Source organism: Aulonocara stuartgranti (genome assembly GCF_965226115.1).
Source record: "Aulonocara stuartgranti genome assembly, chromosome: 12".
Lineage (NCBI taxonomy): Eukaryota > Metazoa > Chordata > Actinopteri > Cichliformes > Cichlidae > Aulonocara > Aulonocara stuartgranti.
This window is the reverse complement of record NC_138948.1, coordinates 9,295,714-9,309,685: the sequence shown is the minus strand read 5'-3', so window position 1 is coordinate 9,309,685 and position 13,972 is coordinate 9,295,714. Positions and strand designations below refer to the sequence as shown.

The window sequence follows — 13,972 nt, the reverse complement described above, 5'->3', positions numbered from 1 at the left end:
GATACAAAATATTTGGATTTAAAGACCTCTGTGTGGTAGGTCCACATCGTTTGTATATGGAAAAAGCTCAAGAGGATACAAAGGACAAGGGTGTTTAAGTATGACTTTATTTCTAAAGAATCTCCTTTTTTTGAAGAGTAAGATAAAGATCAATAACAAGAGGTGTGTATATTTGTTATCATATAAAGGAAATATGGATAATTAAGTAGTGCTTATAAACAAAGGATGGCAGAAGATTTCCAGAGTCCCTAAAAGCAGCCGGAACTGTACTAGATGTACTGTATGGGCAGCATGTGTCCCAACTACTTGAATCACAGCTTTTATTGTAAATTTATTATAAATCTATGCTATGAATAAAATAATTATTAAGAGACTTCACATTTTTCAAGCACTTTATTTAAACATGATAATACAGCTGATTGTTTTTTCAAATCAATCAAATCAAATCAAATCACTTTTATTGTCACATCACATGTGGAGGTACACTGGTACAGTACATGTGAGTGAAATTCTTGTTTTTTCAAAACTTTCTGCTGTCAGAGTTCATTCTTGTGACCTTTGAAAAATGAGGCATCTGTAAGACAAAAAAGAAAAAAACATAAAGGTATGATATTTGACAGATTATGATCAATCAGAAACACAATGGAATGTTAAGCATGAGATGCTGTGAGATGCTAAAGGACAAGTGTAATAGCCTTTAACGCAGAACTGGATTTCAGCTGCTGTCACACCTAAAAGTCTTTTCATCTGTTACTGACTTACCTTTAACTACATGACTCTTCTTGTTGATGTTATTCAGCCTTTCCTACACATTCAAAGACTCTGAAATGGTTGCCTTGATCTCTCCAGTAAAAGAATAAACTATAAATGACTCAATCTGTACAAACAGTTGACTCATGTCATGATATCGATGTAGAGTGAACAATGCTTGTAACATGTTTTTTAAAACAATGTAACTGTAACTATCATCAACAGCAGGAAACAGTTTTCAAAGTAAAAGTGTTCAAATCAGTTTGGTTTGTTCCTGACTACTGTCTGAATGACCTCAGTTTTGCTCAGTTGTGATCATTAAGAACTTTAAGAACTTACTGATAAAAGAAGAGGGGTTCAGAAGCATTTTGACGTGTCTCTGTTAGTTGTTGGGGTCAGAGGTCAGGAGAGAGTGGACTGGTGACCTGCGACCCAGTGAGAGTAGCGGTGGTGAGGAAGTATCCCTCACTGCAGTCTCTGGTATTAATATAAAATTGCCTAAAAAGCAGAGTGTCTGTTACAGATTTAAACCAAATCTTATTTTATTAAACTGCTCTATCTTGCATTATCTAGAGTTATCTATTAAACTATCTATTAAATATTTTCTTGATGATTTTCTTGTTCAGTAACTTAAAAAAACCTGCGTATTTAACCAAACAACAACCAAGACCAATTAATAGTGATAAGAAACTGTTGCAGGTCTAAAATTAAATTAAAATAAAATAAATTAATGCTTAGTAATAAGAAATTAGATATATTAAATAAAAACTGCTTATGAAACTCACTCTGACTGAAGGACTTGATTATTTTCTCATCTGGTTCAGCTGTCTTCAGGAAACATAGCTCGCTGTACACAGTGTGTGTGCAAACAGAGATTCATTACATTGCTTTACAGGCCTGTAGCACACTGCAGGACCTTTCATGAGAGGTAACAGGTCACATGGCTATATGGTGGGATCATCTCACAGCCTTAGGGCAAGTCACACTCACAAAGTCATGCAAAATATTTAGAAAAACAAAAACAAGGGGCACTTTCCCTACCTGCTGAAGGTATTTCTCCTCAGTTTGTAGCCAGTATCGCAATGATCAGTTCTGCGTCACAGACAAAAGAAATATTACAATATGGGTAAAGTGAGATATAACAAGAGCGTATGAGAGTACAGCAGAAATTTGGGTACATACAAGCATTTGAATGATAAAAGGCAATTTTTTTACATTTTATATTACAACATAGACTTTGAAACTGTGTGGTCAGTGAAAGCACTCACCACGTAGGGCTCATCTATGATTTCTTGCTCACTTAGAAATATCACATGATTTCCATATGTGACCTAAGTCGGCCTAAGAATAAAGCTAATGCTTGGGGTGTGTGGGAACTGAGCCAGACGTACAATGCGGTTCTGTGTACTCTCTCTGGTGCAGACCTCCTCCTGTGGAAGCTGCTGCCAGTGGTGCTGTTATCGGTGTGTGGTCCAGGGTTCTCCAAAATCCCTCCTCTCAGGATTTTGTCAAGAGATCTGAGCTCACAAGTGGGGCTCTCCAGCTGCCTCCTTGACTTCAGCAGCCAAAAAGATGTGCATGACAATGTAAATGAAGTGATATTTGGTAATATATTTATTAAAATGTTCATTTTTAACAGTGAAATCAAAATATATGGGACAGTCTTCTTTTATCTGAATTAAATCAATAAAAACACATAAAACTGTCTCCGCAGTCCAACACAAATAGCATTTCAACCCTGTGTTGAAATTATTTACAGTCTGTTTTCTTTCCCAGCTCCAGGAATGCAATTCAAAGGCTGAGCAGATGTCTCGTGTCTGTACAGCCAAATAAAATGATTCACACAAGCACTTGACAGACTGAAAGCAGGAGGGATAGGCGAGATATAGGGAGTTTCTCACTGTACCTTGATCTTGGCGTTGAAGGCATGCTGGGAGGAAGGTGGAGCAGTGTGTGCAGATGGGATCAGGGAGTCCAGATCAGGTGGACACACTTTCAGAGCTGTGTGCAGATTTTGACCTTGGAGCTCCTACAGAAAACAAATGTGGTCATGTCTCCCACTGAAAGATGTGCAATATTTAAAAATTATAGCCTAGCCTAACACACAGCTGAGAACCTTAGCATTGAGCACTTATTGTGTTTTTTTCTATACACAGACATAGAATACAGCATATTCTTGATTATAAAAAAGCTCTGTCCTACTAATTATGTAGAACAGCTTTACCTTCAAGTGGAGGGCATGGTGGAGTTTTAAGCGGAAATATTCCTGCTCCCGCAGCTGGATAAAATCCTGACAGTTTGCAAAGCTCTCCGACATCTTTTGAAATACAAAAAGAAACTGCGGTCACACTGGGACACAAACAGAGATACAAGAGGACTGACAAAGTTCCTTTTTATACTTGTCTCTATAAAATTTTGAACTTTTAATTCAAAAGGAACACAATTATTCTTTGGGAAACAGGAAAGTATGATGCTACCAATTGTAGAATCTTTTAATTAATTTTTATTTAAAAAGGATAATGAACATTAACAGAAGCATGTGGGCCCATCATGTAAATGGGGAAGATTATGTACTGCTTCCATAAGAGTCAGCCAGGTGCTACTAATCAAAATGCACTGGATTTTCTAATCATCAGACTTGAACACCTGTATAAAACCAGAATTTTGGCAGCTTGGTCTGGTGCATTCAGCTGTTTAATTAACACAATGCCAAAATCGTCCCATGAATGGATACCCCAGCAACATCAGACTGCGCATTGCTCAGAGAATTAGGAAAAAACCCAAAAGCTACCTCTCTAACTCTACAGGCCAGTTAGCATGTTAAATGTTCCGGTGCATGACTATTGAAGAAAGCTGAACAAGTATGGCTTGCTTGGAAGGGTTTCCAGGAGAAAGCTTCCTCTCTCTCTAAAAAGAACAGGCTACACAGCTTAAGTGAAATCTGAACAAACCACAGGACCTCTAGAACGATGTTCTTCAAAGTCAAAGTGGAAACATTTGGCCATAATGCACAGCCACAAAACCAAACAGAGCATTATCAGCTTAAATACTTCATGCCAATTCAAAGGGATGAAATGGGCTTGTTTTGCAGCCATGGGACCTGTAGTCATTAAGTCGACCATGAACTCCTCTGTATGTTAAAGTATTCTAAAATCAAATATGTGGTCATATATGTGTCAGCTGACGCTTGGCCGTAACTGTGTCACGGAACAGGACAATGATCACAAGCACAGCAGCAAATCTACATCAGGATGGCCGAAAAGAAAAGAATCAAGGTGTTACAATGGTCCAGTAAAGTTCAGGCCATAATTAGAAGAGTAAAGAGCATTTTATGATTTTATTAAACAGTGTCAGCAAAGGAAAAAAAAGCAAACAGGGGAAACTGTTAAAAAAGAAAACAGTTACCCCCTGAGGAGAAAGTGTATTTTAAAACATTTATTCTTCACCGCACACTGCTTACACTCAAACCTCTGCATGTTTCAGGCAGTCACCAACATATTCACGCTTCTAAAAATTGCAGGTGTCAAAAATTGTGTCATGACTAAAATGAAGTGTAAATGAATGCCACCTTGTGAAGGATTGCCTCCAGCTCACTGATCCTATCTGTTAACTGCTGATCTTTGGAGCGAAGCACCTCCAGCTCGTTAGCAAGTTGTCTCTTCTCCTCCCTGACGAAGGTTAGTTCCTGGAGCTGACGCTCGGTCTCCAAGTTCTGGCAGTCTTTCTCCTGGACAAGAAGAGAACATGGAGTAATGCCTATCTCACTTCAGATGAATGTGAAGAACTGGAAAAAGTATGAAAAATTAACTGCCAAAAAAGCAACAAAACCCCCCCCAAAAAAACAGTTGTATAGTGTTGCATATTTGAAGACTACTGATTAAGACATTTTGACTGCTATGTCATCAAGAGCTAACTTGTCAAAAGTTAACATGGTAAAAGCTCACGTGATGCAGCTTCTCCACTTTCTCCTCCAGATGTTGAATTTTGCTCTGCATCAAGTCCACCTGCTCTCTCCTGCCAGTGATCTCCTTCTGCATGTCCAAGGCTACCTGGAGGCCTGAAGTGGAGTCAAACCATGGGACAGAAAGATGGCAACATAAATAATCACAGAGCTCTTCTTTAGGATGGATTACAGGGTAGGGAATTACAGATTACATCTCTCAGACTGAAATGAAGCACAGGAGGTCAGAAAGTGAATTGAATACATTTCACTAATATTAAATTTTTTGTTCTCTGAAATGCAAAATGTCTCTGTGATACTAAAGGTCGCTAACGTGAAAGTACTTCACTGTAATCTGTGCACCTGACCAAATATATATGAAAATCACAAGCAGTTCCTCAGAGTTTTATTTGTTCATGAAGACTTTTAATTAAGTTGCATTTTAAATTATAAACATTGATCAAACCATGTCTGTCAGCCCCTTTGAGGGTCCCCAAGGTGCTCTGGATCTGATCTAGCTCATCGTGGGCGTTCCTTATCTGACTCTGAAGATTCAGCACCACACCCTCATGCTCCTCGTTCTTACAGCTGTGCAGCCGTTGCAGCTCCTTGTGCTCCTCTGAAATCGTGCCCGGACAAACACGTGTTACGTCCAGAGAGAGAAATAGACGGTAACACATAAGCAAACACACACCACAACAGAAGGGCTTGGTTAACAGTGTAAACATACCAAACATAATTCTTTGCTTTCTTAACACAGCAGGACAAGAAGATAATTTGATTAGACTAAAAGCCAGGAGAGCTAAAGTTTTTCGAGAAACGCCTCCATGGTCTACACAGTAATTCCTGGTAAATGGAAGGCTTGACTTCAGCAGTTTATTGATTAGAGGTATCAGACGACCCAAAGATGGATGCTTAGCTTATGTTATACAGGGTTTACACAGTGTTCTTACACTTAACAAAACGTTTTGCATTCTCCTGTCGTTGTTGTCCATTTGATAAGAAATAATGTGTTTTAAAATTGAGAAAATTAAGCTGTCTTCAGTGAGGGTCGTTGATATGTGCAGGAAAACCCTGAATACAGTAAAAATGTACTTTGCCAGCTTACTATTCTAGGCAGCACATTTCAGACATGTCTATATTAACCTGGACACTGATACTTAGGTTAGTACTGTAATGAGGGCAAGGGAACAAGGTCACCCTGGTAAAAGAGATTTAATTTCAACAGGAATTCCTCTTAAAATGAAAGATAAAAACAAACAAACACATAAATAACTATCCATGTCTCCACTCAGTAACAGAACAGAGTCAGGGTCTATCATTCAAGGTAATCAAGCACAAAACTTCAAACACTTCTCTGTGCTTACTATGAAGGTATTTTTGAGTGTTATCTAAATTAAATTCAATTTCATTGGTTAACACCTGAATGTAACTGTAATAACTTTAATCTATTTGCTGGCTTTTCCCAAAGAGAAGTTTTTAAACAGCTTTTTTTCTCCCTGGAAATCAGACTCTTACCAAGATTACAATGCTTTTGCTAAATTCTCCTCAAAGTCTGAGTGTCTGAGTGGAATGCCTCTCTTACAAAACCTAAAGCCTTTTTTAAGATATTCTATTGCATAGTGTGAGACAAACTGCATGTCACAGACAGTAAGGGTGTAAACAATTCTCCTAAACCACAATTTGGTTAATTACACAGTTTTCTTTAAAGGGAATGAATAACAAGAGAAATGGCAGATTTGTGTTAACCACAGATCACTTAAACATTACTGTCAACAGAATCATCATTAATCAGCTGAACAGCATCTTTAAACTTTCATCAGACTACGCTTTAACCAGTCACCTTATTTCACTGATTGTGAAACAGGGTACATTCAACTCACTAGTAAGGCTAACTAACTGCACACGTCGCAGTTCCAGCTGGGTGGTAAGCTGCTGTTTCTCCAGAGTCTCCTCCCGGATGCGCTGGCTCTGCTCAGCCACAGAGGCCTCGAGCTGTCGTCTCTCATGCTCTACAGCAGCCAGGTGGGACTTATGGCGATCTACCTCAGCCTTACCAGCAAATGGTAATAGAAAAAAGAGAAAAGGTGGCATTAGGACAGGGGTGGGCAACTCCAGGCCTTGAGGGCCGGTGTCCCTGCAGGTTTTAGATGTGTCCTTGAACCAACACAGCTGATTTAAATGGCTAAATTAGCTCCTCAACATGTCCTGAAGTTCTCCAGAGGCCTGGTAACAAACTAATCATGTGATTCAGGTGTGTTGACCCAAAGTGAGATCTAAAACCTGCAGGACACTGGCCCTCGGGGCCTGGAATTGCCCACCCCTGCATTAGGACATGTCAACAGGAAAAAAGAAAGGGAAAAATGTGTTTTGACCTAATACTTGCTTCTGACCCTTAGCTGCTGCATCTCCAGCTTGTGCTGGTTGAGCTGGTTGCTGAGGAGGCTGTTCTCCTGTTGAAGATCATCGATGGTGCAGCTTTGTTGGACTGTCATCTGGATGCTGCTCTCGATCTGGAACTTTAGAAGATCTATCGTCTTCTCTCTGTCACTCAGCTTCAGCTTCAATGTCTCTTGTTCTATCTGCAGGGTCTGGCACTGACTCTGAGCCTCTTTTAACCTGTTAAGATGCTAAAAAAATATTTAAGCCTGAATTCACTGAAAATGGTGATCTCTCCCCCCACAAAAAAATTTATAAAAAACATTAAAAAATATTCTCTCTAAAGAAAAAAAAGCACCTGACACAAACACATTTTCTTAAGTGTATTACTTGATGAGTTTCTTGTTGCTTTAAGTGGAATTCTTTGTCTTTCTCCCACAGGAGTTCCTGGGATTTCCTTCCCTCGTGGTCCCTCTGCTCCAGCAGGGCCTCTAGGCGGGTTTTCTCCTCCCCAGCTTGGTGAAGCTGCTCCTTAGTCACCTTCAGCTGCCCTCGAAGGACCTTTAATCCCTCCTGGAGCTCACACTGCTGCTGGTCACAGCACCTCTGGATAAAGCAGGAAGCACAGTGAGTTGCCTGCACTGGAATGGGCAAAAATTATAATCTTTTGGAATTTTACACATTAAGGCAACCCTCTCTGAACGTTGAATCAGAATCAGAATCAGAATGGGGTTTATTGCCAAATGTTGAGCAGGTTTACAACATTAGGAAATTGCTGCGGTGCTTCAGTGCAAACATAGTGTCATAAATAGCACTTAAATAGACATGGAAAAAAATAAAAGTAGGGATAAGAATTAAAAGTGCTACGTGGAAAGATATGTGCATGAGATATACATGAGATATATACATGAGAATAAGAATTAAGAGTGCTACGTTGAAAGATATATACATGAGTGCAGGTGGTGATCAGTGCCAAACATGGAATGATGCAGTGAACACAGCGTAGGGTCATGTGTTAGTGGTGGGAACAGTCATATGGTTATTGTTCATGTGTCCAACAGCAGAGGGGAAGAAACTGTTCTTATGGCGAGAGGTTCTGGTGCGAATGGACCGGAGCCTCCTGCCTGAGGGGAGCAGGTCAAACAGACTGTGTCCAGGGTGAGAAGGGTCAGCTGAGATCCGAGCTGCACGCCGCAATGTCCTGGAGGTGTACAGGTCCTGCAAAGATGGGAGTCTGCAGCCAATCACCTTCTCAGCAGAGCGCACAACACGCTGCAGTCTCTGTTTGTCCCTGATAGTGGCTCCAGCGTACCACACGGTGATGGAGGAGGTGAGGATGGACTCGATGATTGCGGTGTAGAACTGCATCATCGTCCGTGTTGGCAGGTTGAATTTCTTCAGCTGCCTCAGGAAGTACATCCTCTGCTGGGCTTTCTTGATGACGGAGGTGATGGTGGGCTCCCACTTCAGGTCCTGGGTGATGGTGGTACCCAGGAAGCGGAATGAGTCCACAGAGGTGATGGGGGTGTCAGTCAGGATGATGGGGGGGAGTGGAGCTGTGTGCTTCCTGAAGTCCACAATAATCTCCACTGTCTTCTGGGCATTCAGCACCAGGTTGTTGTGGCTGCACCAGGACACCAGACGTTCAACCTCTCTCCTGTAGGCAGACTCGTCCCCGTCCGAGATGAGTCCAATAACGGTGGTGTCATCTGCAAACTTGATTAGCTTGACAGACTGGTGGGTGGAGGTGCAGCAGTTGGTGTACAGGGAGAAGAGCAGAGGAGAAAGAACACAGCCCTGAGGGGAGCCGGTGCTGATGGTCCGGGAGTCCGAGACATTCTTTCCCAGCCTCACATGCTGCTTCCTGTCCGTCAGGAAGTCAGTGATCCACCGGCAGATGGGATCAGGCACATTCATCTGGGAAAGCTTGTCTCGGAGATGGTCTGGAAGGATGGTGTTGAAGGCAGAGCTGAAGTCCACAAACAGGATCCTGGCGTAGGTTCCTGGGGAGTCCAGATGCTGCAGGATGAAGTGTAGGGCCATGTTGATGGCGTCGTCTACAGACCTGTTGGCTCTATATGCAAACTGCAGGGGGTCCAGGAGGGGGGCCGTGAGGGTCCTGAGATGGGAGAGAACTAGGCGCTCAAATGACTTCATGACCACAGATGTCAGAGCCACGGGTCTGTAGTCATTTAGTCCAGTGATCCTAGGTTTCTTGGGGACAGGGATTATGGTGGTGAGAACTGCTCCTTACATAGTAAGATTGTGAGTATAGTAAATCATGAGGCCAAAATTAACAGCAACCTTGTTGAATCCACATGGGCTAAATAGCCAACTGGAAATGACAACTACTGAGTCCAATTAGCTTTTGTGTCTTTAGATGGAATGTGGGAAAAAACTTTATTCGTTACACAACACTAATGCCAAGCGGGAGATAGCAGTTGCCCAGTGTATGACCAGTGTATGCCTAAATAGCTTGTTTGGGTGACTGAAAAATCACCAGAGTTGTATAAAAAACACTGTATTTCCTTTCCTCAGCCTTTGGCAACACATTTTATTTATCAAATAACAGGAAAATACACAGACTTCGTTTAACTGAGGTAACACAGGCTCATTACCTCAATGATCATGCTTCCATCCTTAGCTAATGCCCAAAGGCTAACTTTAAGACAGAAAAAAACCCAGGTCTCTTGGATAGTGTTGTTGCTTTGTAATTTGCATGCCCAGTTACATTGTTTTTTACATATTGCCTCACAGCAACAATGAACTCCAGCCTTCTAGTGTTGGCATTACAGAAAGACCTGATCAGTCAGGATGTTCAAACTTCAGTTGCTATAAAGGAAATTGTTGCCCTATTGTATAGATGGCGGTGCAGTACATAAGAACAGTATGAAAATATTAGTTATTACAAGAGGGGTGGTACAGGCTCAGTTTATACTGCCTTAGTAACCTTAAAACCCATCCATTTATAAAAAGCCTCCTTCTGGTTTTGCTAATTGTCTTTGACCACTCCCACCTACAGCTAAAGAATTTTCACAAGCAGATTAAATAAATTACATAATTTTACCTAAACTTGACACAAAGTTTAATCCGGCATAACCACTGTACTTTAATACACCGACATAACAGTTTATGCACAGAAGCAAAACTGTGGTACCACACCTTATGTTGTTTAAGCTGAGAATGAAGTTCCATTGCCTGTTGCAATGATTTGTCTTTTTCTTGCTGAGCACTCAAGAGCTGCGTCTGAGCCTCACTTAGCTGCTGCTCTAGACCACAAACCTACAACATGACAAAACACATTCACAAACCACATAAAAAAGACGCACATACTGGCCATTTACTGGTGCTGCTTCTCCACATCCAAGCAGCACAGTTCAGAGAAGCGAATTTATATGTGCCTGACTTAATAACTTCATCTTTTCAACATCATCTTTACCTTATCTTTAAGGCTGGAAAAGGTTGACTCCAATTCTCTGGCCTGATACTCGTGCAGTGAGGGCGGTCTCACGGTGAGTTTTCTGGGTATACAAATCATGAGTGAATACTTCTCATATTGTCTGACAGGTTTACAGTAATACAGAAACCAGCAGGGAGTTATCACTGCAAACTATCTGATGAATAATAAAAAGAAGACATTTTTTCACAGCCACTTACTTGAGCAATTCCACTTTGGCACACAAGTTGAAGCTGTTGTCTTTCGATGAGCTCAGTATATCAGTCAACATCGCCATCTCCTGGCCAAGAGTTGAAATGAGGTGTTCCAGTCTAAGTTGACACATTTTGCACAGGGTTTATTTACACGGTTAAGGTAGGGCACAGCAACTTTTTAAGTTTACTTTGTTTCTTTGATGTAAATTTGCTGCTTTACTTTGTACTTCGTGTGAGTGAATGGAAAATCTTTAGCTTTTGTACAACAGGTTTGACAAACCCAGCTCTAAGAATCTGTGATGGGCAGTTGTTGACATTCAGTAAATGACAGAATTCACTGATTAGTTAGGAAAATGATATACCTTTCTTGTTCAATTGCTCCACTGTATTCCTTGTTCCCCATCTGTTCTTCTGACTGATATGAAACAGAAAGAAATAAATCATGAGTCATATTTTTTTTGCAAAATACACCCATTATTGTACTCTACTGAATGCTATCACTTACCAAAAAAGGCCTCCCCTGTAGCTTGTCATTGAGATCCACATTTGCCTTATTAGGAATAAATTGCTGCGTTTTGCGATTCTCATGTTTAGTGCTGGTAACTGAGTGCTCAGATTGTTTCCCATCCAATGTATGATACACCTCCTTTATGGTCTGCTCCAATGTTTCAACTTTCCTATTAAGCGCGACCGCCTCATTCTCCATCTCCTGCAGCTTCTTGTCCCTCGACCTTTTGAGTTTCTGAAGCTCTTCCAACAAGCACAGCATCTTTTCCATCTGATCAACGTGTTTCCTCGAATCCTTTAATCTATAAATCAAAAGATTTGTGGGTCAAAGTGATTCAGGCATTTTATTTTATATATGTAGAACTGTATCTGTGTTTTCACCTCAGGTCAGACAGGGCATCATTCTCCATCTGGACTTTATGCAGCTCAGTTTTCAGGTTTGTGATGGCTTTCTGAGGACAGCATGTTTCTTGTTCAGCTTGATTAACTGTCTGTGTTTGGGGAGATGAAACATAAAAGATACATAATGCAGAGAGTGCACTACCCTCCTCTGCTATTAACATCACACATGACCAAACTATTACATAAGATTTCATGGCTGCAATAAAATATGAACCTTGTTGAGCTGCAAGTCTGACAGCTGCTGAAGGCAGTCATCCATTGCATTTTCTAACACCTGCTTTCCAGGAGAGCTGATGTCCCTTTGGGCTACTTCCTGGTTTAAAATATCCAGACCAAAGACCAAAGGCTGAGTCACTGCCTGCTGGTGGGTTGGAAGAAAGGAGGAATCTCCAGGAGAGTCATCTGCCAAAACAGCAACAGATGTTTAAAACACTCAGAGCGTACACTGTCACTGTTAAGCTAGGGTGTTTGTTTATGTTGAATTCTTTCCCTTCATATCTGTGTATGCATGCTAGTTATTTGGATTTAAACATTTTCTGAGACCCAAATAGCTTAGAAGAATTTGAGCTTCAGTACTTCTGTGCCTTTAGTTTTCAGCCATTTTATTCTACTCTGGATTTTGTAAAACAATAATAAATAAGCCATTAGATAACACATTTCCCCCCCATCTTTCAAGTTAGAGCGGCATAAACAAGATGTGTGGAAACACTTGTACTTACAGATATGAGGTTTAATATCATGGCAGCTTTGTCCAGGTGACCTACAGCTGCCGCCAAATCTCTCCAGAACCACCTTAGCTGCATTTTCCACCTCTTCTTGTAGTCTCTGGGTTTCTTTGGTGCGGCGATCAAGCTCATCACTGTCAATACATAGAAGCTCAGGCTTAGACTAACTCATACAGTGAATTCAGTTCAGATTTGTTTACTAATGGTACCCACTGCAGCACAGCCTGATTTATTTTCTTTGATCAAAACAGAATGTTTTAAGCCTAATCGTTAAAGCTGTGAGGAAGACTGCCATGCATCAAAACCAGGACCTGGCTCCACAGGAGAGGATAGCTGAAGGCTCTGCCTCCCACTTTACTTAAAGCACAGTGAACCACAAGTAAGCCTGACAGGGCAGTCTTACAATGAAGTGCTCTGTTAGGATAATATGGTACTATGAGGTCTCTAAGATATTCAATTTTGGCTTCAACAGGGAGCCAACACGGGACAAATGCGATCTCTCTTTCCAGTCCCTGTTAATACTCTTGCTGCTGTGACTTGGATGGCGATTTGATGATTTGGATGCTTTTTCAGGGAGCTTTTAGAACAGCCGGATTAATAGGAATTATAACAGTCCATCCAAGAGTGGCACATGCATGATCTACCTTTCAGTTCACTGTGAGACAGGACATTTTTAATCTTGACAATACAGTGCAATAGAGTGAAAGAAGCAAGTCTAAGTTCTTTTTTTTTATGTTTATCTTTCATTGGGTCTGTCCTTTAGCATCTTTGGGACAAAAAACGTAGTGCGCGTCATTTTTTCAGTGCAAAAGCTGTTAAGTTATGGTGAGGAACCTTACCTCAGCTCCTCCAGTGTCACACTGTTGAATCTCAACGGAAGAGGGCCATCATGGGGATCTGTAAAGTAAATAGGAACCGTCCAAGTTACTGAAACAAAGTTTAGCATACTAACAGGCAATACTTTGCTTATTTAGCTTACCAGCGGTTCCAGTTCCTGCCGCTGTTGCTGTTCTATCTTTCGCTGTGTAATGGTATCGTAAAACGTTAGTGGCACTATTGATGGAAAGCCTATAGCTCTGGGGCTCAGAGGGCTGGGACCCCGTGGAAGACATCTCATTTTTTATGTCAAGTCATTGATTAAGACATTTACAAGAACCTGGAAATGACAACTGCTAACGAGTTGCTAGAGCGCGCAGTTTCATCACCATGGAAACAGCATCGGTGGTAGTGACGTGTCATGCGCAAAAGCATCGGCTCTAATTGGAAGAGCCAACTCCCATCATATTTGCCAAATAAAGATAAAATATGAGGCTACAGATGGTAATATATTAAGAGCAATTGGGAGCCAAAAGAGCCAGCTCTTCTTTGGGAGCCGTGCCACAAGAGCCATCACTAATCCGTAGCTAATTTGGCCGACGTAGTTGAGCGGTCTTTGAGTGTAACCGTTAAAATATAATGACAGACTTGTATGTGAAAGTCAGAACCGATGAACTGCAAGTTTATCGGTTAAGTGACCGTAAACCGTAAACATAAGTACTGCCGACGACTGTCACCGCCAACAGGCGCCTTTTTGTGCCACTTTGTGACGCCAACAGGCAAGACGTTGCGTTTCTAGAGA

General features: G+C 41.2%; 1 protein-coding gene across 6 annotated transcripts; it reads right to left on the bottom strand.

The window, feature by feature from the left end:
- Window positions 1-462: 462 nt before the first annotated feature.
- On the bottom strand, window positions 463-13,787 carry LOC309718656 (uncharacterized protein). Of its 6 annotated transcripts, none has more exons than XR_014280049.1 (23): window positions 13,334-13,787; window positions 13,194-13,251; window positions 12,349-12,488; window positions 11,844-12,031; window positions 11,609-11,718; window positions 11,226-11,529; window positions 11,083-11,135; window positions 10,727-10,837; window positions 10,509-10,590; window positions 10,232-10,351; window positions 7,460-7,675; window positions 7,084-7,320; window positions 6,574-6,742; window positions 5,157-5,309; window positions 4,695-4,807; window positions 4,319-4,477; window positions 2,975-3,067; window positions 2,657-2,779; window positions 2,142-2,305; window positions 1,792-1,842; window positions 1,536-1,597; window positions 1,090-1,175; window positions 463-574 (listed from the first exon to the last, which is right to left on the bottom strand). XR_014280049.1 is itself a non-coding variant. In XM_082554113.1 (23 exons), the coding sequence occupies exons 1-22, from the start codon at window positions 13,464-13,466 to the stop codon at window positions 1,133-1,135; spliced, it is 2,955 nt and encodes a 984-aa protein (XP_082410239.1). In that variant the 5' UTR covers window positions 13,467-13,787; the 3' UTR covers window positions 463-574; window positions 1,090-1,132. The 6 variants fall into 6 exon arrangements, 5 of the variants coding, with proteins under 5 accessions (XP_082410239.1, XP_082410240.1, XP_082410241.1 ...); XM_082554113.1 differs by having other exon boundaries at window positions 1,090-1,248; XM_082554114.1 differs by having other exon boundaries at window positions 1,090-1,248; window positions 4,319-4,474.
- Between the last annotated feature and the right edge of the window lie 185 nt (window positions 13,788-13,972).

Coding starts and splice junctions, on each gene's coding strand:
- LOC309718656 (XM_082554113.1), bottom strand. CDS start 13,466: ATGTCTTCCACGGGGTCCCAGCCCTCTGAGCCCCAGAGCTATAGGCTT. Junction 11,719..11,843: donor CAGACTTGCAGCTCAACAAG/GTTCATATTTTA, acceptor CCCCAAACACAG/ACAGTTAATCAAGCTGAACA. Junction 7,676..10,231: donor CTCAGCTTAAACAACATAAG/GTGTGGTACCAC, acceptor TGCTTTATCCAG/AGGTGCTGTGACCAGCAGCA.